General features: G+C 27.0%; 1 protein-coding gene, 3 long non-coding RNA genes and 1 other non-coding gene across 5 annotated transcripts in view; 3 read left to right on the top strand and 2 right to left on the bottom strand.

The window, feature by feature from the left end:
• The window catches only part of LOC113368077, a 65,615-nt gene extending 55,795 nt beyond the window's left edge, over positions 1-9,820 (bottom strand). Inside the window, exons 1-2 of the long non-coding RNA XR_003366334.1 lie at positions 9,706-9,820; positions 9,529-9,624 (exon numbers count right to left, since the gene is read on the bottom strand). This is a non-coding gene — a long non-coding RNA (uncharacterized LOC113368077). The remainder of the gene's footprint in view (positions 1-9,528; positions 9,625-9,705) is intronic.
• Positions 2,763-3,668, top strand: LOC113368078. The gene is made up of 4 exons (XR_003366335.1): positions 2,763-3,045; positions 3,101-3,190; positions 3,261-3,371; positions 3,444-3,668. It is a non-coding gene; the product is annotated as an uncharacterized LOC113368078 (long non-coding RNA).
• Positions 9,158-9,229, top strand: Trnae-uuc. The gene has a single exon. It is a non-coding gene; the product is annotated as a tRNA-Glu (tRNA).
• Positions 9,821-13,051: 3,231 nt separating the features above from the next.
• Positions 13,052-19,827, top strand: LOC113368487 (protein henna-like). Its single transcript, XM_026610036.1, has 8 exons — positions 13,052-13,212; positions 17,468-17,605; positions 18,182-18,347; positions 18,426-18,555; positions 18,635-18,864; positions 18,982-19,244; positions 19,325-19,554; positions 19,611-19,827. The coding sequence occupies exons 1-8, from the start codon at positions 13,153-13,155 to the stop codon at positions 19,765-19,767; spliced, it is 1,374 nt and encodes a 457-aa protein (XP_026465821.1). The 5' UTR covers positions 13,052-13,152; the 3' UTR covers positions 19,768-19,827.
• Positions 19,828-21,683: 1,856 nt separating this feature from the next.
• Positions 21,684-26,442, bottom strand: LOC113368359. The gene is made up of 3 exons (XR_003366387.1): positions 26,330-26,442; positions 24,794-24,910; positions 21,684-21,763 (listed from the first exon to the last, which is right to left on the bottom strand). It is a non-coding gene; the product is annotated as an uncharacterized LOC113368359 (long non-coding RNA).
• Between the last annotated feature and the right edge of the window lie 415 nt (positions 26,443-26,857).

Here is a 26,857-nt window from a genome sequence, read left to right as displayed (position 1 = left end):
TATTGCTTTATCCATTTCGGAAAATGAATAACGATCGAATGTAATGATATATTTATATAAGAAATTGCGAGCAAGGGAGTTATAAAACGTGTCGGCCTAGAAATCGATCTAAGAATAATAATTGTTTTTATTGGAGCACTGAATTCAGTAATAAGAAACAGCTTTAAAAATTACACCGTTCATTGTTAATTCAATAGTATTTTAAACTGCTTCTCATTTGAAACATTTTATAATGTTATAAAATACAATAATGTTATAAATATACAGAAATATCAGATATACTACACTATGCATTGTGCTCTGATTTTTTTTTAATTTGAAGTTGCTTGTAACTTTCTGGAGAGGTTTTAAGATTTATCTATGAGCAATTCAAATTAGTACAATGAACAAAATAAATATCGTAATGAGCATATAAGAAACCCCGAAGCGAGCTTATTTATAATGATGCATTTAGAATCTAAATGCATCATTATAAATAAGCTCGCTAAACATCTAAATATCTAAATTTTAGATATTTAGATGTTTTAATAAAAAAAAAACAAATCCATCTATATTTAAGGCAAAAGTATAATAGAATATTTGAATAAAATATATAATATTATAGCACATAAAATTAAAATGAAGATGTTTATAAAATTGAAAAACTATAAATCGATACAAAATTTTCTGAAGATAAATTCATTAATCAATATTACTAACTAATAATATTTCAAATTAGTCTTACCCAAATCATTAGCTTTTTAAAATTTGATTAGTATTTATAAATAATAAATTTAAAATAGGGCATGAAATAACCACCAAATAAAAAGTAAATTACATAGTAATAAACATGTCAGACATTCTTAAAAGAGCTAGTCGATAATAATGTATTTAGAAGCTTTATTTCAATAAGAATATCGGAATCTGCCTATATTTATAACATAAGTTATAATTAAACAGGTAAACAAAATACATGATATTTTGAAGTAATGCAAAAAATATGCATAAATACAAAAATTTGAAATTTATAATTGTTTATCCATTTGGTCGACAAAATTACCCAGTAAACACTACTTGTTGCCGCAATATAACTTTTTATGTTACAAAGTTATATAACAAGTGTTAACTAAATGTAATGTACCCGCAATGTATTTTGAAGTTACAAAGTTATATAACAAATGTTAACTAAATGTAATGTACGCGCAATGTATTTTGAAATTACAAAGTTATATAACAAATGTTAACTAAGTGTAATGTAAGCGCAATGTATATCGGGAGTTACAAAGTTATATACATTTGTTACCTAATGTTATAAATGTGCAATGTTTTGTTAGAAAATATTTTCCACAACTTTATATTTTAATGAAAAACCGATTTATCTAATTTTTAAATTCCGGATATATATATTTTTTATATCAACCGATTAGATTGATTTAACTAGTGGTGTATGGCATCGTGCGTTAAGGCAAATTACTGGAACTTCACGTACCAAAAATTAATTTTTTTTCAAAAAAAATTTTTTTTCAACTTTGAAAAAATTAGATTTTTTAAACAATTTTACATTTTAGAAAAAAATTGAATTTTTTGAAAAAAAAACTTTAGAAGAAAAATGTTTTTTATGAGATGAAATATCGAAGCGCGTAAGCGCCGCGTTGCTGTTAAACAAACAAACGATGTTACGGAACCCATAGAATGGTTCTTGAATTATTAAATTCGGACCCTTCGTTCTCTTAAAAACTGGGTTACCTGGGCACTTTTTGCCCCGTATCTTCGGAACGGCTGCATCAGCACGCCTCCTTATCAATACGAATCGAATGTTGTTCCCGAAACGTCGACAAAATTTTCATTCTCGATTTTTTTGCGACTACTATAACTTACTACGGGACGTTATAGTAAAAATTTCAAAGTTTTAAATAAAAAAAATTACATTTCTAAGTTTTCCAAAAAATAGAATTTCAACTTCTTCAATTACTTACTTAAAACAAACTATTTTTTTCAAAAAATTTAAAAACTTATAAGGAGAATCCACGCATTGCCCGTCTCGGATTTTGATGAAACTTGGCACAATGCTAGATTTGATGCCCAAACTGACCGTGGTAAAATATTAGAGGCCTGTGAAAAGCGGTTTAAATATAAAAATTAATTAAAGTTTGCATTTTAGCAGCGCGCGTATTGCATACCTTGCAAGCTATTCGTTATTAACAGCAGATTGGCCGAGTGGTTATCGTCGTGGAATTCTAATTTTTGCTCCGGGGTTCAATTCTCAATTCAGATATAATATTTTTTTATTATTTTTCTTTGATATTTATAATTTCACGTGTAAATAATATTAACATTTATTTGAGTTTTCGATTAATTTTATATTTTTCGTTTAATATTCCATAATAAAGTCCTCCGTAACACCTGTAAATTTTTATTTTGATACTACTTATAAAACTTACGATCATATAAATATTAAGTGATTTCTGAAACATTATAATTTTGTATTAATAACAACAATAATACGGAAGAAAAGATATATATTTATAAGTAATATCAAAATAAAAATTTACAGGTGTTACGGAGGACTTTATTATGGAATATTAAGTGAAAAATATAAAATTAATCGAAAACTCAAATAAATGCTAATATTATTTACACGTGAAATTATAAATATCAAACAAAAATAACAAAAAAGTATATTAAAATTTTTGAATTTGATTAAACGTTTTAAACGTTTAACGGTTGTCTTCCTTTTTCGGCAGAGGGACTAAGACTCAGGAGTCAGGTTTCCCAGAGTGCATTGCGCCCTGTAGCCTGTACGCTGTACGCCATTTTGATTTTATACTCTGTCATATGTGGGGATGTTTTGTTGGGTTGTTTTGTCTTGTTTTATTTTAAATATTTTGTAATATTGAGTGCTAAGTGTATAAATAAAAATGCAAAAATATATAGCATACATATGGCGTAAACCTTACATATTTGCTTATGTGTAATTTGTTCAGCTACATTGAAATCGAAAGAGTATAAGAAATAACCTCAAAATCAATTCTATGAAGTGCTGTTTGATATATAATATTATGAAGGGTAAGTATAATTTATTTGTTGGTTACTGTGCTAAAAGCCTAATTATTTTTATAAGGCCCGCGTTTGGAGATGTCTCAAAAAAAAACTAGAGCTTATTATTTGGATATGAAAATTTAGTTTTCGACAATGCTACAAGATACTAAAGGTAAATAACTGTTTAAATTTTTAATGGCTTTTGAGGTTTATATTTTATTATTGTAATAATTTCTTTTTAGGATTGGATTCTAAGTCTCGGTTTAAATCCTAAATTGCCTCGAATAACATATGTGATTAATATGAAAGAATATCAAGAGGGTTTTAACAGCAAAACAAGGAATAAATGAAAGGTATATGGCATAGTTCTTGCTAACTAATTACTATTATAAATTCTGTTTTAACCTTTCTCATTTGTTTTTAAGGTGGAATAGTACATATGGGCTACGATGGAATTAAGACAAATTGTGAATATTGAAAATGAAGATGTTGGAAGTATCTCGATAAGAAAAAATCAAAGCTTAATAATGCTCAACTATAATTCTAATAGTTGTATTGTTTCTTTGCAAAAAAATATAATTGTATTTGAAAATTGTCATCCTAATTTGGAATTATGTAATAAAGTTTCTGTATATTGGTGTGTCGAGATAGCTAGGTTAATAGTTAGACCAAAACTAGATATTTTTATTTCCATCCTTTTATTAATTAATATCATTTAAAAATAGTTTTATATTCAATTTGTGTTTCATTTGAAAATATGAAATTAATAATTGTAATGAATATAAATTTTATATTTTTGTTATTGTTTTCGAAAAATATTTGTTACTGTTTATTATAACATATTTAATATTGTTATTTTTAACATTTAAAATATTCTAGTTTATTATGTTATTTTTTTTTGTTTAATAGATTACTATTTTGTTTTTCATTGTGTAAATAACAAAAAATAAATGTAATTGATATAAATTTTATGTATCGTCTAAAATATTTGTTGCTGTATTGTTTATTATATTGTTTTTTTATTACTGTCTTGTTATGAAGTTTATTATTGCTTTATAAAATTTGTTGCTGTTTTATATAGTATAAAATATTTGTTGCTATTTTCTTTATTATAATGTTGTTATTCTTTTTAATGAAATATTTGTTACTATTCTCTTTAGTATAAAATATTTGTTGCTATTTTGTTTCTTATAAAATACTTGTTACTGTTCTGTTTAGTATAAAATATTTGTTGCTATTTGTTTGTTATAAAATACTTATTACTGTATTGTTTAGTTCAAAATATTTGTTGCTATTTGTTATAAAATACTTATTACTGTACGTATTGTTTAGTTCAAAATATTTGTTGCTTTTTGTTTGTTATAAAATATTTGTTACTGTTCTGTTTAGTATAAAATATGTGTTGCTAATTGTTTGTCATAAAATATTTATTACTGTTTTGTTCAGTTCAAAATATTTGTTGCTATTTGTTTGTTATAAAATACTAATAAGTATTTGTTTGTTTGTTATATATTTGTTAAAAATACTTATAAATATTTGGTGCTAGTAGTTTAGTACAACATATTTGTTGCTATTTGTTATAAAATACTTGATACTGTTTTCTATAGTTCAAAATATTTGTTGCTATTTGTTTCTTATAAAATACTTATAAGTATTTTAACAAATATATAACAACAAACAAATACTTAAGTATTTCATAACAAACAAATAGCAACAAATATTTGAACTGAACACAACAGTAACAAATATTTTGTACTAAACAAAACAGTAACAAATATTTTATAACAAACAAATAGCAAGAAATATTTTGAACTAACAAAACAGCAATATATTACTGTTTCTACAGTTCAATATTTGTTGGCTATTTGTTTGTTATAAAATATTGTTACTGTTTTGTTAGTACAAAATAGTTTATAATAAACAATAGCAACAAATATTTGCTGTTATTTATTTGTTATAAAATACTTATTACTGTTTCGTTTAGTTCAAAAATATTGTTGCTATTTGTTTGTTATAAAATATTTGTTACTGTTGTTTTTAGTACAAATTATTTGTTGCTATTTGTTATAAATATTTGTTGCTATTTTGTTTACTATGAAATATTTGTTACTGTTCTATTTAGTATAAAAATATTTGTTGCTACTTTGTTTATTGTAAAATATTAATTTTAATAATAAATACAATGAAATATGAGTAAATCTTTTTTTTTTAGAGAAAAATCAATTATTACGCATAAATTAAAAGCATTGCAAATATCGCATATGTACATTACCGTATTACCGCAACTAACAATGTTATATAACAAGTTAACTAACAAGGTAGGAAATAGTTATCTCCAGGTAATAAAATTCCTTAGGGACGGTGAGGTTGACGTTATATAACTAGGTAACATTTTTATATAACCGCAACCTAACGGCAATATAAAATTGTTTACAGGGTAGTATATATTGTACAATAAAATTCTGAGTCAAAGAAAGATTGTTCAATTAATTATTAGTATTATATTACTGGTTTTTATTATTTGTAATATTTCTTTCACAATTTAAACAATCATATAGTTTAATATGCTGGAATGACTTTATGCCTATTTTATTAACTTCCCGTAGGACAAGTTATAGTAATCGCAAAAAAATCTAAAATGAAAATTTTTATATATCTTTACGTTTCAAAGGTTTCTGAATATTTTGGCATACCTTAGAAAAAATGGATGTTTGTGTGTGTGTGTGTGCGGATACAAATTTTCGTCAACGATTTCGGAAACACGGATGAAGCGATTTGAATAATTCAAAAAACATTTTAAAACTTGTATTAACCAGATGAAGAACTGATCAACTTTTTATGAAGGCAGGTTTAGCGGGTTCGGAGATCTAGTAAAAAAAGGGAAAAAAAATGCCATTTGACGGTCAAAAATGATCATTAGACATATGCACATCAAATTATCAGATATTTTATAGAGATTTTAACAATAAGTATATTTTTTCTCCATTCCTATGGGTTCCGTACCAATGTTTACGCGTTAGACGGCAAGGCGGCGCTCACGCGCTTCTATATTTCGTCTTCATGCAGTTAAAGCAATTCGATTGCTTTGAAAAAAAAGTTCAGAATTTACAAAATATTTCAAAATGAATAATTTAAGATAGAATGATATAATATGGTTCAAAATTTTATTAAAAGTTTCAAATCATTCAACTTTTATTGATTATTATTGATAATTTTTAATTACTTGAATTTTAAACTGCGGTACGGGAAGTTCCAGCAATTTGCCTTAAGGCACGATGTTTTAATTGCCTTAAGACAGAATTCCACTTACAGCTATTTAAATTCTATGCAATGATGCTATTATGACCTAAAACCTACTGTTTATTCTCAGAACAAATGTGATTATTTTTTTACATATTTTAAATGTATTAAGTAATTCTCAATGAAGTAAAAAAAAAGTTGCAACCAAAAGATGAGATCTTACATGTACAAATAGGTATTAACGTAGTTTAGAAAGTAAAAAATCGTCGAGAAATCTATTCACAAATCCATAAAATACTAAATGTATAATAATATTAATTTTATTAATGTAAAACAGACATAAAAAATAAATATTTTTTTAGGGAAGCTAATAAAAAGCAACCTAAGCACCTGAATCAAAAAGCCACATTTTACCGAACCTAGATGAAATTCAGAAACAAACTATTTCGGTATAAAAAGAAACTCACCACAAACAACGCAGAGCAATCCTATCAAAACACTGACAGCCTTCATAATTATTTTCACCACTATCGCACTTGTTCAAAAAATCAGCAAAATACTCTTAATTTATCTCAACCATGATGTAAAATATCATTTACACCGCTCTCAAATTCAAATTGCAACTGACGCCTCTAGACGGAATAGGTTGTTGGGCCTGTAACGACTGGAGGCGCAATGTAAAACGCATTAATTTCAATAACTCCGCACTTGACGGCAGCGCCGGCCGAGAGCGCGGCCTGAGCGAGAACGCTTGCCCCGTGACGGTGGGGGGTGTCGCGGACGCTCGCGAAAATGCATGAATGAACGTGGAAAATGAAAAAGATAAAGCGTTCGAGAGTGGGGCGGAGGTCGAAGACCGTGAGGAGAAGAAAAGTGCATGTGAAAGGATATGTGTTTGCCAGGCGAGATAAGATAGGTATGGAATAGGATGCGGGTCCTGTATGTAATGGACATTGAACATATTGATTTAAGTTTTGCAAAAATGTACGATTGTTAAGAAAAGGTAGGCACATACGTGCAAGGCAAGTGTAGAGTCCAACATGTGCACTAATAAAAATAATAATGTTCACACTATTAACCCTCCGTCGGTCGGCGTGGTCTGGCTAGACTTTTTTCGACTTCAATTAAAAAAAAATACTTCTAGTAATCCTATCGACTTGAAATTTCTTGACTTTTCCTTAAATTTCATTAGCTGTCGATCAATGAAAAAATCAGGATGAAAAAATGTACAGAAGGATAATTATAAGGATATTAACTTTTTTATACTTCGAACGGTCGGAGTGGTCTGTCTAGACCGCCCATACATTTTGTATGAAATATACGCTTTTTGATATATGTAAACCATTATTTTGTCTTTTTTCTGGTATTTTCTATTCAAACTGCATTTTATATATTCTTTGCTATGTGTTGTAACATGGATGTTAGTATTTTCACGGCGAGAGTTCCTTGAAAACCTACCAAACTTATTGGTCATCGCAAACATGGAAAATCGGATGAGTAATGCGCACATTATCGACAATTTTTCTACTCGTACTGCGTTCGAAATTTTTTTTGGAAAACCTGTAGTGAAATTATATTTTCAACTATGAATTTGACAGCTCATTTCAAAGCGACGCACCTCATTTCGTTTTCATTTGAATTTCACATTCATTTCGAAGGAGACCAAAAAGAATAAATATTGTTTTTCATTGATATAAAACAGAAAAATAAAAATAATAAAAAAGAAACGATTTTTTATATTCTTTTTAAATTATTATTTTTTTATATAATATAATATATAATTTATTTATTATAAGCAAGCTCAACACATGCAAAAGACGGTAAGAAAAAGAAAAAATCAAAACTATAAATATTTATTACTAATAATCGTTAATATATAAGACACCAAAAACTCATTTACCCCACATAAATGCATGTAAAATGAATGGTGGTCCAGCCAGACCACTCCGACCGTTCGAAGGTGAATAAATATCCGACCGACGGAGGGTTTGGGTAAAATACATAAAAATGAAAATTTGTAAGTGACATTTAAAAAAAATGTTATAATCGAAGAGAGGGTTTATATTAGGTTTTTTAATAAACATGTTTAATTTATAAACAAACTTTACAAAAATAAAAATTTGTAAGTAACATTTTAAAAAAATATTTAATCAAAGAGAGGTTGTTAAGGATTTTTAATTTATAAACAAAATTTACCAATAAAGAATATTTGTAAAATACATTAAAAAAATTTATAATCGAAAATTTGGTTTTAAATAGGATTTTTATTTCACAAATAAAATTTACCAAACATAAAATATATATATAAACACTTTTTTATAAATGTGCTTAATACTATGCTTTTATATTGAGGTAGGAGCATGAAAATTTAGAGTTTTGTAACAAACGGACATTGAACCTATTGATTTTAATTTTACAAAAATCTACGATAGTTGAAAAAAGGTAGGCAAATATATTTACAAGACAAATGTAGATTAACTTTTCTATTGATTGAAGAAATGTTTTCAAAATTAAGGCATTCGTAAAATACATTAAAACAAATATATGTAAGTTATATTTAATAAAATGTTATCATCAAAGAGAGCGTTACCAGATCAATGGTATTATATACTGTAAAATTTTTGCAAAAAATGTGCTCATAAGATTTATTTCGCATAGGTTAAAAAATTTTGGTCAATTATTTCGTAAATCCCTTTAAAATTGTAAATAAGACCTTGTATTTCTTTGCCCGATAGTTGTCCCTTTTCATTCAAAACATTTAATAAAAATAGCTAAAGAACATATTTTTGCAAAATGGCCTTTTAATCATTTTTTAAATAATTAATTGACCAATTTCAATTCAGAATTTATACACAGCATTAAAATCTACACTGAAAACAACTTTACTCGTAGTACTTAATCCCATATGGTCTAGTGGCTAGGATACCTGGCTTTCACCCAGGAGGCTCGGGTTCGATTCCCGGTATGGGAAATAATTTTATTTCTACCAGTACTAATTAGGTAAAATGATCCAATCGTGAGAAAATCAAGTGCTTTGAAAAAAAAGTGAATGCAAATATTCCACATTTTTATAATAATGAAATGGATTCATCAGAAAAAATTAAATATCGTATAGAAAAAATGTTGATTGGTAAAATATATTGAAGAGAATAAAATCAATATGTTTAGGTTATTATTGAGCTTATTTTTGATTATAGGTACCGTAATATAACATATGTAGTTTCAGAAAAATATGTACATTTTAAATATAATATTTTAATATGCACTCACCATTTTATAGTACAACTGCAAAGCAATATATTCAGGCACTCGATGCATCCTTTTGCACAATAGTTTCATGTCGGAAATATTTCATGCATCATCATTCTGTCAATTATTTTAATACAAATATTAATAATTAAATACATGAAAAACCTTAAAACAACAAATATAAATATTCAGAAGTACCTGATACACAGTGAGATGTCCTTTTATATGTTATCGATCCATTATTTTGCACCTTAATATTGCCGAATAAAATAAGGACATCGAAGGATTCGGGCACAAACATTTTGTGCAATTTCCTAAATTGTATTGAACATTGGTATAATATTACCACGTGCAATATTACTTGTTGTGCCATCTTTTGATACTATTGATCATTCGAAGGTTGGCCTGAAATAACACAGAGTTCAGCAAGATATATATTATCTGTGTATTCATATGAAAAAATTTAATTTTAAAAGGAGACATCCTGTACTTTTCTGAAAAATCGATTTGGGTTTTCTTCCCCAAACTATTAACTCAATAAATAAAGAGCAATAAGTAAATGTTTATTTACAACGTTGTGGAACAAGATCATTTTCATCATCAGGTTTTTACGTCCAAAACATTTTTTTGAAAAGCAATATTGATTAATAGATAATTTGATGATTACAGAATGTTAAAAACTTAAAGGAATGAATTATGTATATTTTTTAACAAAAAAAGTATTTTTGAAATTGAGAAGCGAACATTATTTACCTGCAAAATTGATCCATAAACCACATCACTAGTTTTTTGTCAAAAGCACTTGCAAAGAGAACTATTGAAGAATATTCAAAAATTTGACTTCACTTCAATTAGCAAATTTCAATTTTTTAGAAAATGTATAAACATTGTTTTGTAAATTATCCGAAAATGTAAAAAAAATCACTTTTTACCTTTGAATTATTGAAACCATTTTCTTTTTCAAAGCCATTTTTTTACTCACTGAAAGTTAAATTTTCTCCCACTTAGTAAAATTAATTAAAAAAATCTGAAAACTGAAGTAATAAATAATATCAATCCAAAAAATCTGAAACTACAGACACACATATAAAAATATATAAATATTTATACGTTTAAACTACTTAATTCATCCGCACGTGGATTTAAAATGTAAATGCATTTTTTATGCCATATATAAACATCTAGATAAATATTGACAAACCAGTGCCTGGTATCATAGTAACAGTAATTTTTTTGCATAATCTATAGCATAGCATATCTTAAGGTCCAACTTTTTAGTTTTTGGCTAAAATTCTTGAGCAATAAATAAAAAAAATTTCATTTCGCTCTATCTCTATTGCAACCGAAAATTACTATTAATTTTGTACTGTGAACATTAGATAATTCATATATTATTTATTAAAGATCACTCAAATGATTACATGTGTTTTATTCATTTTATGCATTTTAATCAGACACACGTTGAAACAACAAATAAGTTAAATATTCGAAGTAATTTATTAATACAGCGCCATTAAATCAGGTTTCGATGATAAACTGTGCAACCTTGAATTCGCATTTCTGGTTTGATAAAAACTGAATTATATTTTGTTAAATACTGAATTAAATTTGTGTCCTGTTATAAATTAATAATAATTAATGGAATCAGGTGACAAGAAAACAGTATTATGGTAGAGCAATTTTTAAAATATTATAGAAGCATAACTTCTTACTTCATAGAAGAAAATCCGTTTTATTTTTATGAAATATTCAAAGATCTATCCACGGATTTTTAATCAAAGTTTTTGCCGTTTTATTTTTATGAAGAGATATCATGTATGTGCATATTTAGATCAGTCTTTAATTCAATCAATTTTGAAAAACAATTTTTGAAATATATATATATATTAACCAAATTTTCTTCATATTTTATTTCTCTGAAAATTTGCTTAAATTTGAGTAATAATTAAATTATTCCAATTGAACTTCAATGTGTCTTAACTAAAATAATACTTTTATTATAATTATAAAGATGTCGTTAAATAAATAAATCAAGCTATATTTAATATTAAAAGTGAATTAAATAAGAAAAAAAGTTTTCAAAAAATTAAAACGATATAAGGTAAAATTATTATATGAAAAGTGCATCGTGGTGTAATGGTTAAGAACGTGAGCTAGTATAAACTAGTCGCAGTTCATAATCTCGGCCAGCTTGATATCAGGTAGTATGATATCAAATTTCTACTTGAGGTAATAGATATTACATATAATCCCAAGTGAAAATGGCCTAATGTGAATATTGGATATAAGTATCCAATATATATAATGATATATAATATACGCTGTAAATTTTATTTTAGTTAATACTATTACTGTTACTATAGTTTAAGAAATTATATTTTATATTATGCGACAAAACTATATATTTCAAGGTTGAGGAAAGAATATACTGAATTTATAGTAAATATTAATTCCAATATATAACTGCTATTCATGTAAGTTGTATCAAGTTTGGATACATAATTTATTATTAAATTTATCTGTTTACAATTGATTAATTGCAGTAATTTTGTGCTATCAGCAAAAGTATGATAACTATATTTAATGGTCAACATTGGTCAATTGATTAATTCAACATAGAAAAACCTATCAAGGGTGAATGGACGTTGTGATACACAAGTTGCACAAAAAGCTAAATATTTTCTATCAATCCTTGTGAAATATGTTTTACTTGAGAAAATTATGACGATTAGTGAAAAACTTGTACCTGGAAAAGCTGTATGACAATCACAATATAAGATAAATTTATTCAATGTAGCAATTCTAATCTATCAAAATCTATCTATGAATATTCATTTACAAAAACTAGTGTGAGATTACGAAATGCAATATAAAGTCGTTTAAGTGAAGCAAAATATAAACGTATATTTATGGAAAATGTTTAAAGTTGGCTTATTTTAAAATAGAAAAAAAATTGGTCGAAAATATTGCAGCAATAGTTAAAGATAAACGTGAGGTAAAGATTACTCCATTGGTTTGATTGATTGTTCAATTTGTTTGTTGATACCTGTAATAATTCTTATATATTTTTTATTATTCGATGACCACAACATATCTTTTTGAACCAAGAAAAATAGTTTAATTATGATTCATCAAAGTTTAGGACAACCACCTTGCTGAATATGCACTGATCACCATTAATGTCCATACTTAAATTAAATCAATTATTATAACACAACAAATTATATTGAAAAAATGCAATGGCAGATATTGTAAGTTTGATTTGAAGATATCTTTCAGAAATCGCATTCATTAGTTTTTAGTGAATAGAAGAAGTTCAAGCACGCCGTTCAAAAATGAGAAAATATGTAGATCAACCCATGTAATATCATAGATTTTTATCAAAATAGCAAAACCTCGCAATTGATAAAACTATTTCACTAAAATTCCGATCTGATTCGAATTCTTTGGTTCGAACGAAACTCAAACTCGGTATCTTAGCAGAGGTCAAAACTTGATTCCGTATAAAGTGCAAGCTTGGTGTCCGCGCAATAACAGTCGCACATAGGACGTTCTATTGAGAATAGCTTAAGATTTAAATAATAATAATCATAAAAATTAGTAAAGTGATTTTGGTAATAAGAGTGCCGGAAAAAAGTGGTCAAGATGATGAAAGCAGCGCCTGCAATGACCAATGGTCATTTTAAAAATGATAATGAGGAAGCGGTGAGTTTAGTGCATGTACTTTGAAAATACATAGAGCAACTACTCTATTTGCGTAGTAATAATTAATATAATTATTTTTTTAACTGTTCTAATTTTATAACAATGGAATGAAAATTATTATATTGAGCCATTTTTAAGTAAGTGACATTTTTTGAATTTTTATAATTATTAGCTTGTAGAGCCGGAAGCAAAAAGGAATGAAAAAGTGGTTAATATGTGAATAAAGTAAAATGTTTATTATAAATCATATAATGTTCAAAAATAATTTAAATAATCTTCAATAAGTAAATCAATTTATAATAGCTCTAATATAGCTCTGTAAAAGCGAATTTCATTGAAATTATTACACATGCAGTTCTTGAAAACTCTTAGAGTTTTCGATTTCCAAAGTTTCAAAAATTTGTGATTATACACCGATTATCATCATCACGTGTGAATTATTTATTAAAATCAATTAATACAAAATGAAAAAATTGTACATGCCAAAAGTGGTTTACAAATGCATGTGTAATTATTTTGCAAACCCGTAAATCACAAAAAATAGAAAAATAAATTATATATATATATATATATATATATATATATATATATATATAAAACTCGCAAGCCCGACGAACCCCATTTCGCCACCAGATGGTTTCGTGAGAAAGATGAAGAAATTTTTTGTTTGTTTTATATTTGAAAAGGAAAAATTCAATTTTATTACGCAACAGTAATGAATTTATTTCGGTTACAAAAATAAAGTGTTTTTTAGTTGAACTTCTCTAAGTAAATGAAAGTGAATCCGCAAATTATCCGTTTTATTGAAGTGCTCTTTGGTAAACAACATTTTTAATGTTTTGGTCTGACGTTAACACTCGTTTGGTTTTCCAACTCGTGAACAGGCAATGTATAACTGTCCATGTGAAAAACAATGATTTTCTAAATAATCTATTTGAAATTTATCCCGCAAACACTAAGCGATTGGCCTTGCGACTTGCTATTGCGAACGCAAGGCAAACTGAAAATTGCAATCGTAAGACCAGTCGGAATCATTGGTATGTCACCAAATCGCCAGCAATTTTTGATTGAATGGTGGAATTCAGTGCGTGTACATCATTATTCTTTGCGGCAAGAATTGCTCGTTGACTTAACCAAGCATAATTCTGATAATTCTCACTAATGTCATTACTCGAATTTTTAATTACGGTGCGTGAAGTTCCAGCACCTTGCATTTAGGCACGATGCCATGCACCACTAATTTTCTTAGCTATAAACCTTGCGTAGCCCGAGACCTTTCCAAAGAGTGCAAAATTGTCGGTTTGTGCGTTCTGGAGTTATACCGTCGAAAACCCGACTTATTTTTATATATATGTAGATATATATATATATATATATATATATATATATATATATTAATTGTTTAATATGAACAAAACAGCACTCAGATTTGTTTAACACAACTTTATTTTATGATTACAGACGTTTCGAGACTATGGTGTGTCTCATCTTCAGTGTAATTTCAAAAACAGTTACTTATATACTACACATTCTTTAATAACTTATTTAAATTTCATTTAATTTTTGATATACAAAAAACACCACCTATTCCTTGCAATGCTTGACACAGTACTAAAGAAACACATAACACTTACAGAAATATTCTAAACAAATTTGAAGTGTCTAGATGGAGACAGAATGGATATCATTATAATGTAAACAAAAGGAGTGCTATCGCATACAAAAAATCGATAAAAATGAAAAAACAAATTAATTTATTGAAAAGAATAAGATAAATGAAAAAAATTTTATAAATTATTAATGATGTTTATATAAGTGTCATGTAAAATATTTGTGTCGGTTCTTAGATTTATGCTATTGTTAGTCCACTCATATCATAATATATATATATATATATATATATATATATATATATATATGTGTATATATGCATGCTTATAAATAAGTATATCTATATAATTAACAAGCAATCGATTATCGATCAATTATTATTATTTCATAACTATGATATCGGACAATATCCTTCCAAGAATTTGGATTAGTTTCGATAACAAAACAATTGTTTACCAGATAAAATTTGAATTTCGATATATTTTAATATTTTATTGCTATCACAGTTCAATATGTCATATAAACCGCTTATTATCGAAAACAAACAAGGATCATTTCTGCTCGCGTCATCTTATAGAAAATATTATGTTATTTTATATTGTGAAATTATGAGATAATTTGCGAAGAACATTTTTTCATTCGATAGAGAATATATGATATTTTTTATATGTCATCATTGTGCATTATTCATACTACGATGAACAAAACCAAAAGCTTTTTATAAAATTTTAATGAACATTGAAACTCTAAAAAATAAAGAAAATACAAAAAATCAAAAATCTTCATTAAAATGATAATTTTTAATCCATGAACTTCAGATTTTGATGGATTGTAGATAGAATAAGTGATGGCCCAAATAAAGTGTCTAAACGTAAAAAAAAAATATTCATAATCATTTTATAAAGGAATATCAATTTCTGTATATTAATTTCTAATAAGAGACGTAGAATCATTTTTGGATTAAAACCGTTTTTTAATATTACAAATTCTAATAAAACTTTCAGTTATCTGAGAAAGATGGGGCACATTAAAAAAGTGATTGAAATAATATACAAATGATTAAATTATTGTTTATTTATATATAGCTTTTTATATATAATAGTTTGATGATAAAATATTATCTTGTTAGTAACTGAGATTAATTATAACAATTAGGCTTCAATGGGTGGTCCAAAAATCAATTGATGTCATCACAATATCAAGAAATTTATTTTATTACTCCATTTCGAGATAAAATTACGTTGAATATAATAACGTGAGAGATAACCGAGTTGACATCATATATTATTTTATTTCACATTTCGAAATCGCAAATTTAAAATCAAGTTTATTTTTGATGACTCTTTGCTAATTATACAAATTGGGCACGGGTCAAGTAAAGCCAATGACGATATAATCATTGTTGATAATAGAAAATCATTTTTGATATTGGTTGTAGTTTTTGCACAAGATTTAGAGGAATTTTTTATAATTTTACTGATAAAAATGTAAAATATCCATACCAAACTATAGGAATAATTTGTTATTGATGAAAATAATATTTAGATTATGTTTTATAATTATTTGTTGATAAATAACTTAAAAATATTTGACAAAAATATGAAGTTGTAAATAAAATTGATCAACACAAAACTATCAATGATAAAGATGATAAAGCATATTAAAATAAAATTTAGTTTTTTCATTACATTTTTATTAAAAGATCATTTGATATTAAAAGTTAAACATAGATCACGATAAAAACGTTTCTTGGAGCATATATAAAGAACAAAACTTGAAAAAAATATTTACAGTACAAAATCCTGCATTGATAAAATTTCATAACATCAATTCTTTTATTAATTCAATTAATCAAAATTAAGTTTATTTAAAATAATTTTATCATCGTTATCTTAACTAATTTTACTTTTACTGCTTTCGAAAAATTTCTAACATAAGATTCATTTATAATATTTTGAGATATTAGTTTAACTATATTTTTCGAATTTTTTTGGAATATGCTAAATGCTTAAAATTGAAATTAACTTGGATTCAAAAAAAAATTAAAAATTTATTGTTAGTTTTTTTTGAGATGTTTATGAATTAACAAGGAGCGTTTCAACTCATGATAGAAATAAAATGTTATATATATATGCACAACTTGCACTTTGTCAAGGAAAAATTTTATTGCATAAAATCATTAACTAAAGCAAGGCCAAATATCGAATTTTTTTTAGATATATTTGTTTGCAAATATATAATCAAGCATAATAAAAACAACCAAGAAATGAGATATCAAGTTTTAAATTAATACATTCCATACAATCATTGATTAGTATTATTATTATTAACCTAATTATTATTTAAAGCTACCGCTAATGTCGAATAAGTTTCTTTTACCAATATGACGTAAGAATTCTATCGATTGCTTGTTGTTACAATTTTAAGTAAAAGTCGATCAATATTCCGTTAATTGCATATCGATTTAGATAAAAATCTCTAAATGTGGGTGAAAGTAAGTCATTAAGCACCATGTCGAATGCAGGCAATTATTACTTAAGTTTGTGAATAATTTTAACATTATAAGGTTGAGAGTTTGAAAACGAAACACCGCGAAACGAATTATTGATGAATATTATTTTAGGCTTATGTATTATTTTTTTAGCCAAAATTAATGGATGGAGGCAATTATATCCAAGAAGTTCAGAATTCGAAGAAGGGCACTTGTATTATATTTTCTCCAACAGTTACTCAAGAAGCTGGAGCTTTGGCTACTTCTTTAAAAACTTTCGCAAATCACAAAGTAAGTAACAAAATAGATTAAAATAATATAAATAAAAAATTAAAAAAAGAATAACAAAATTATATAAAGTTCAAACAATATAAAATTATTCAAGTTTTAAAATGGAATTGAAGAAAATTAAACACTTCTTGAAAATAAAACAATACATATATAGATGAAAACAAAAAAGCTTTTTAACCCACATCTATCAAAATGTTCGAAAAAAGAATCAATTAAAAGACTTATTAACAGTATAATTAGGAAATATAATTACATATTTAATTTAAAAAATTACAATAAAAATAATTTATATTGTTAACAACAGTTATTTGCAAAGCACGCTCTAGAATGTGTTAAACATTTAAGGTCTATTAATTTTTTTTAAAGAGATAATTTTTTTTCTTACATCTTAATGGATGTCTGTTGAAAAGCTTTCGTTATTATCAGTATATATTCATATACAGCATAATCAAATTTATACAAAACGGTTTATATTTATAATAAAACAGATTATACACTCCGATTTTTGACTCAAGCTATAACAGTGATAGTAACTAATATTTATGATTAGTTATTAATTATTTATCATTTTTCTAGGTGAATTTATTGCATATTGAATCTCGGTCTTCATCAAGAAGACCAGGTTACGAATTTATGGTCGAATGTGATGGTAAACAAGAAGACATCGATGCCGCATGCGAAGAATTGAAAAGTGGTTGCAGCTATTTTAGCATTATTTCCAGAAATTATAGAGAAAATAAGGGTAATAGCTTAGACCGTACTTGAATGAAACCCAAAAAGCAATAAAATAATAATTATTATTTATAATTATTATTTTTAGAAGCGGTTCCATGGTTCCCAAGACGCATACGCGATTTGGACAGATTTGCTAACCAAATTTTATCCTACGGAGCCGAATTGGATTCGGACCATCCTGGATTTACTGATCCCGTTTACAGAGCTCGCAGGAAGTGAGTATAAATAAATAACTATATACATATATACAATAATTTATTATTTTATTAAACGTTTTTCCTATATTTTTCCAAGGTACTTTGCCGACATTGCATTCAACTACAAGCACGGCCAAAAGCTTCCGCACGTTGACTACACTCCGGAAGAAACTGCTACATGGGGCGTGATTTTCCGCAAATTGACAGAATTATATCCGACTCATGCTTGTAGAGAACACAATCACGTATTTCCTCTCTTGATAGAGAATTGCGGATACAGAGAGGATAATATTCCACAATTGGAAGACATTTCCAACTTCCTCAAAGGTAATAATAAATAAACAAAGCAGAAATTATTATACATCACTTGCTCAAAATCCTTATATATAAATATTAATAATTCACCAATATAATAACCTATGAGACTTACGATCATTCATCCAGATTGCACAGGCTTCACACTCCGTCCAGTAGCTGGTCTTCTATCCTCCAGAGATTTCTTGGCTGGTTTAGCTTTCCGGGTTTTCCACTCGACACAGTACATCAGACATCACAGCAGACCACTCTATACACCAGAACCAGATGTTTGCCATGAACTCCTAGGCCATGTTCCTCTATTTGCAGATCCTGCTTTTGCACAATTTTCACAAGAAATTGGTTTGGCTTCTTTGGGAGCTCCAGATGATTATATTGAAAAATTGGCCACGGTGAGGAAATAGTTAGACATTTGTTAGACTTGTTTTCTTTGCAAGATTTTTAAAAAGAACTGACTAATTATTATATTTAGTGTTTCTGGTTCACCGTCGAATTCGGTCTTTGCCGACAAGAAGGACAATTAAAAGCCTACGGTGCAGGACTTTTATCATCATATGGAGAACTTATGTACAGTCTTTCTGATAAACCTGAGCTCAGGCCATTCGAACCAGTAAAAACAGCAGAACAAAAATACCCCATCACAGAATATCAACCAGTTTACTATGTTGCTGAAAGTTTTGAAGCATCGAAAGAACTAATGATGTATGTATGAGTAAATATACTCAAAATACATTTCAATAATACGTTATTTTTTGCAGAAAATATGCTGAAACAATACCAAGACCATTCGGAGTGCGTTACAATGCTTACACACAAAGTATCGAAATCTTGGACTCAAAACATCAGATAGAAAATTTGGTCACAAACATAAATTCTGAAATTCAGATATTAGCAAACGCGCTGAAAAAAATGTAAGGGAAAAGAGTCTGTGATTGTACAGATTCTTTTCTATTCCAAAATACATAATACCTACATACACAATATATTTATAAGCTCTCCTGTTAGTTTTTTGTAATAATCTTATATATTAAATCTTAACATTCATATGGACATAATAAATAAATACATATATCCATATATTTTGTGACATTTTACAATTGGAAATATCTGGTCCCTAAATTACACAACAGAAAATTCGATGATATTTCAGCGAGACCATTGTAGGTCAAGGAAACCCTAAAACGAAAATTCCAGTTAATTCGATTTAAGTGATTTTAGTTTGGATTTGTATTCGAGCTAAAGAGTTGTATCACAAAATATGGCGCTACAGTTTAATAATGGTAAATGTTATGAAAACCAAATGGTTTTGTTTGGAACCACGAATTACTGCAGGTGTTACTGATATCATATCGTATTGTATATCATCGATATTTGATATAGGATTTAAATAAAAACAATGAAATGCATAATTGTAATAAAATCTTTATTAAAAGTGAAATATATAAAACCCAACTTAACCTATTCAAAAAAAAATATTTATCCTATCATAGAGTAAAAAAAAACCCTCTAGGTTAAGCTACCTATATCGAAAAAAATAAGATGAAAAAAAACAAATATGTAATATAATTGATAAACTCCGCTCACAGAAAAATCTAATATAATAATAAAACTGGCCTAACCTTTAACTACAATACTACTCGCAGATAAAATAAAATTCGTACCGATCGAAAAGACGATTAACAACGATTTTACACGCCAATTTTACACAGTCAACTACACACCAATACATGCACAACCGTACAAAGAGCTGCTGTCAAAAAGACTGCGACTAGATACTCTTACCTGATGCAAAGATTTACTTTACTTCTGCACTGGAATCCGTTATGCCCAAAAAGCCGGCTTATTAGATGTATTATACGCTGGTAACGTCACTGCAGCAATTTGGGTGCTTCTGTAGGTCTTACGCATCTTGATTGCCTCCCCTGGTGTTTCACAGGCTTCTTCAAATGCTTTTTTCAGAGCACTCTGAATATCGGCCTTCGTTGTTTCGTCATCAACGTCTCTAAATTAGATTGTCACTTGTGGCCTCCTGCAAGTCACTTTGACGTCATCCTTAAGAATGCTAGCAATTAACTTTTGACGAAGGATCTCGCATACGGTTTGAGAAATTTCCGCATTATTGTACTGTATACATGTACAACTGTATGCATGCGCGTATAGTGCCCACAGAAGATTCAACTGAGAAATGTGAAGACAACCTAACACATCTTTTTTTTTATTAATTAATTAATTCATTCAATCATTCACAGCATTATCCAAGCTGGAGCATTCAGGCTTGTGGACGATAGTACAACCTGAAATGAATATTTAAGAGGAGTGTATTGAAGATATATAAATAATATAAACTGACAGTTAAGAACTGCCGAATAGGAACAATAGTAATAAAAAATAAATAATATAAACTGACAGTTAAGAACTGCCTGAAGATAACTGACAGTTAAGAACTGCCGAATAGGAACAATAGTAATAAAAAATAAATAATATAAACTGACAGTTAAGAACTGCCAAATAAGATCAATAGTAATAAAAAATAAATAATATAAACTGACAGTTAAGAACTGCCGGATAATAACTTACAGCTAATAACTGACAGTTAAGAACTGCCGAATAATAACTTACAACAAATAACAGAGTTAAGAACTGCCGAATAAGAACAATAGTAATAAAAAAAATATATATAAAACTGTTCATTATCATTATATTTCAGTTATATATTTATATACTTATAAGACTTGAAAATCCCTACAGGTGCACTTGAAAGTGCCATTTCGCACATTACATGCATATGATAAAAAAAATCTTACCTTTATGGCATCTTCGTTCATGTATCTTTTGTATTATAAGTAAAATTGTTCGACTGCTTGAAGTAATTTATCCGAGCTGGAGCACTTAGACTTCTTGCAATTACCACCTGAGGATGATATTCAAGGTTAAAGTTGATGGAAAATTTATAAATATATATAAATATATATATACATATATATATAAATATTTATATATATATATATGTGTGCGTGTGCATTTATAAATATATTTTGTATACTGCAGAGCCTTTATAATATTTCAGTCCTTAATTTATATACTGAGTGTTATCTCTAAGATCTGAATATCCGTACATTTGCACTCATGAGTGCCTTACTTAATTATTTATGTATACGCTTAATTTGTATATGGCATGTTCATTATTTGTATACTTAAGTCCTTAACTTATATACTAGTTGTTATTTCTAAGACCCGAATATTCGTACATTTGCACTCGTGAGTGCCTTACTTAATTATTTATGTAAACGCTTTTTTTGTATATGGCATGCTCATTATTTGTATAAGTCCTTAACTTATATACTAGGTGTTATCTCTAAGACTCGAATATCCGTACATTTGCACTCGTGAGTGCCTGACTTAATTATTTATGTATACGCTTATTTTGTATATGGCATGTTCATTATTTGTATATTTAAGTCCTTAACTTATATACTAGGTGTTATCCTTACAACCTGAATATTTGTACATTTGCACTCGTGAGTGCCTGACTTAATTATTTATGTAAACGCTTATTTTGTATATGGCATGCTCATTATTTGTATATTTAAGTCCTTAACTTAAATACTTGATGTTATCTCTAAGACCCGATTATCCGTACATTTGCACTCGTGAGTGCCTTACTTAATTATTTATGTATACGCTTATTTTGTATATGGCATGTTTATGCATATTTAAGTCATTTTGTATATTTCATGGCCATTATTATTATTTTTTAATTCTATACTTGATCTGAACCTTGACCTTCTAACTAAGACCTGAAAATGTCTACAAGTATTTATATATATATATATATATATATATATATATATATATATGTGAATGGCATTTCCCGTTAAATGTGCAGATTTTCCGGCTCATTTGGCAAATATGAGTTGAACTATTTAAATGACAGACATGTCAAGAATATATCAATATAAGAAAAAAAAAGGAACAAAAAGAACAACAAAACTGACAGCTAAGAACTTCCGAATAAGTAAAATAGTAATAAAAAATAAATAAAATAAACAGACAGTTAAAAACTGCCGAATAAGTAAAATAATAATAAAAAATAAATAAAATAAACAGACAGTTAAAAACTGCCGAATAAGTAAAATAGTAATAAAAAATAAATAAAATAAACAGACAGTTAAAAACTGCCGAATAAGTAAAATAATAATAAAAAATAAATAAAATAAACAGACAGTTAAAAACTGCCGAATAAGTAAAATAGTAATAACAAATAAATAAAATAAACAGACAGTTAAAAACTGCCGAATAAGTAAAATAGTAATAAAAAATAAATACAATAAACAGACAGTTAAGAACTGCCGAATAATAAAAAAATAAATAAAATAAACAGACAGGTAAAAACTGCCGAATAATAAAAATAGTAATAAAAAATAAATAAAATAAACAGACAGTTAAGAACTGCCAAATAATAAAAAAAAAAAATAAACAGACAGTTAAAAACTGCCGAATAATAAAAATAGTGATAAAAAATAAATAAAATAAACAGACAGTTAAGAACTGCCGAATAATAAAAAATAAATAAAATAAACAGACAGTTAAAAACTGCCGAATAATAAAATTAGTAATAAAAAATAAATAAAATAAACAGACAGTTAAGAACTGCCGAATAATAAAAAATAAATAAAATAAACTGACAGTTAAAAACTGCCAAATAATAAAAAATAAACAAAATAAACAGACAGGTAAAAACTGCCGAATAATAAAAATAGTAATAAAAAATAAATTAAATAAACAGACAGTTAAGAACTGCCGAATAATAAAAAATAAATAAAATAAACTGACAGTTAAAAACTGCCAAATAATAAAAAATAAATAAAAGAAACAGACAGTTAAGAACTGCCGAATAATAAAAAATAAATAAAATAAACTGACAGTTAAAAACTGCCAAATAATAAAAAATAAATAAAATAAACAGACAGGTAAAAACTGCCGAATAATAAAAATAGTAATAAAAAATAAATAAAATAAACAGACAGTTAAGAACTGCCGAATAATAAAAAATAAATAAAATAAACAGACAGTTAAAAACTGCCGAACAAGAAAAATAGTAATAAAAAATAAATAAAATAAACAGTTAAGAAAGTTAAGAACTGCCGAATAATAAAAAAATAAATAAAATAAACAGACAGGTAAAAACTGCCGAATAATAAAAATAGTAATAAAAAATAAATAAAATAAACAGACAGTTAAGAACTGCCAAATAATAAAAAAAAAAAATAAACAGACAGTTAAAAACTGCCGAATAATAAAATTAGTAATAAAAAATAAATAAAATAAACAGACAGTTAAGAACTGCCGAATAATAAAAAATAAATAAAATAAACTGACAGTTAAAAACTGCCAAATAATAAAAAATAAACAAAATAAACAGACAGGTAAAAACTGCCGAATAATAAAATTAGTAATAAAAAATAAATAAAATAAACAGACAGTTAAGAACTGCCGAATAATAAAAAATAAATAAAATAAACAGACAGTTAAGAATGCCGAATAATAAAAAATAAATAAAATAAACAGACAGTTAAGAACTGCCGAATAATAAAAAATAAATAAAATAAACTGACAGTTAAAAACTGCCGTATAAGTGAAATAGTATTAAAAAATAAATAAAATAAACTGACAGTTAAGAACTGCCGAATAATAACTTACAACTAAGAACCCATAACGAGAAAACATTAAATGAAAAATATTAACCGTTTAAGTTAAAAATTTAAGTAAATACACATTTACCAAATGATTCGGAAAATAAGCACATTCTCCGGCAAAAATGCAAATTCACCCCAAAAATACACATTTACAGTAACGTATTGACCTGAAAATCACTAGGTCACACAGGTGCCTCAAAAGTGCCATTTTGCATATTGCATGTATATGATAAAAAAAATCTTACCTTTACAGCATCTTCGTTCATGTATCTTTTGTATTATAAGTAGAATTGTTCGACTGCTTGTAGTCATTTATCCGAGCTGGAGCATTCAGGCTTGTAGCAATAAGACGATATCATCACCTGAAAATGATATTCAAGGTTAGAGTTAATTGAAAATTTATATATATATATATATATATATATATATATAAATATTTATATATATGTGTGCGTGCGCATTTATAAATATATTTTGTATATGGCATGTTCATTATTTGTATATTCAAGTCATTTTGTATATTTCATGGCCATTATTATTATTTTTCAATTATATACTTATAAACTAAGACCTGAAAATCCCTACAGGGGCACTAAAAAGTGTGCCTAGCGTTTTTTTTTTGTAAACGCCTATTTTGTATGCATTTTGTATATTTCATGACCGTTATTATTATTTTTCAATTCTTTGAATTTTTCAATTTGTATATTTAAGTCCTTAACTTATATACTAGGTACTTAATTATTTATGTATACGCTTATTTTGTATATGACATGCATGTTCATTATTTGTATATTTAAATCCTTAACTAAGTGTTATTCTTAAACATGAATATTTGTACATTTGCACTCGTGAGTGCCTGACTTAATTATTTATGTAACGCTTATTCTGTATATGGCATGCATGTTCATTATTTTGTATATTTAAGTCCTTAACTAGGTGTTATCATTAAAACATGAATATTTGTACATTACTCTGCACTCGTGAGTGCCTGACTTAATTATTTATGTATACGCTTATTTTGTATATGGCATGCATGTTCATTATTTGTATATTTAAGTCCTTAACTAGGTGTTATCATTAAAACATGAATATTTGTACATTTGCACTCGTGAGAGCCTGACTTAATTATTTATGTATACGCTTATTCTGTATATGGCATGCATGTTCATTATTTGTATATTTAAGTCCTTAACTAGGTGTTATCATTAAAACATGAATTTGTACATTTGCACTCGTGAGTGCCTGACTTAATTATTTATGTATACGCTTATTTTGTATATGGCATGCATGTTCATTATTTGTATATTTAAGTCCTTAACTAGGTGTTATTCTTAAACATGAATATTTGTACATTTGCACTCGTGAGTGCCTGACTTAATTATTATGTATATGCTTATTTTGTGTATGGCATGCATGTTCATTATTTGTATATTTAAGTCCTTAACTTATATACTAGGTACTTAATTATTTATGTATACGCTTATTGTATATGGCATGCATGTTCATTATTTGTATATTTAAGTCCTTAACTAGTGTTATCATTAAAACATGAATATTTGTACATTTGCACTCGTGAGAGCCTGACTTAATTATTTATGTATACGCTTATTTGTATATGGCATGCATGTTCATTATTTGTATATTTAAGTTATTTTGTATATTTCATGGCCATTATTATTATTTTTCAATCTATACTTATAAACTAAGACCTGAAAATCCCTACAGGTGCACTCAAAAGTGCCATTTTGCATATTGCATGTATATGATAAAAAAAATCTTACCTTTACAGCATCTTCGTTCATGTATCTTTTGTATTATAAGTAGAATTGTTCGACTGCTTGCAGTAATTTATCCGAGCTGGAGCATTCAGGCTTTTAGCAATAAGACGTTATCATCACCTGAGAATGATATCAAGGTAGAGTTGATTGAAAATTTATATATATATATATATATATATATTTAAATTTATATATATGTGTGCGTGTGCATTTATGAATATATTTTGTATATGGCATGTTCATTATTCGTATATTTAAGTCCTTAACTAAGTGTTATCATTAAAACATGAATATTTGTACATTTGCACTCGTGAGAGCCTGACTTAATTATTTATGTATACGCTTATTTTGTATATGGCATGCATGTTCATTATTTGTATATTTAAGTCCTTAACTAGGTGTTATTCTTAAAACATGAATATTTGTACATTTGCACTCGTGAGTGCTGACTTAATTATTATGTATACGCTTATTTTGTATATGGCATGCATGTTCATTATTTGTATATTTAAGTCCTTAACTAGGTGTTAT

The sequence above is a fragment of the Ctenocephalides felis genome, unplaced genomic scaffold (genome assembly GCF_003426905.1).
Source record: "Ctenocephalides felis isolate EL2017-DRISC unplaced genomic scaffold, ASM342690v1 CF-g0.4_SCAFFOLD_01170, whole genome shotgun sequence".
Classification (NCBI taxonomy): Eukaryota; Metazoa; Arthropoda; class Insecta; order Siphonaptera; family Pulicidae; genus Ctenocephalides; species Ctenocephalides felis.
This window is presented reverse-complemented; position numbering and strand designations above follow the sequence as displayed.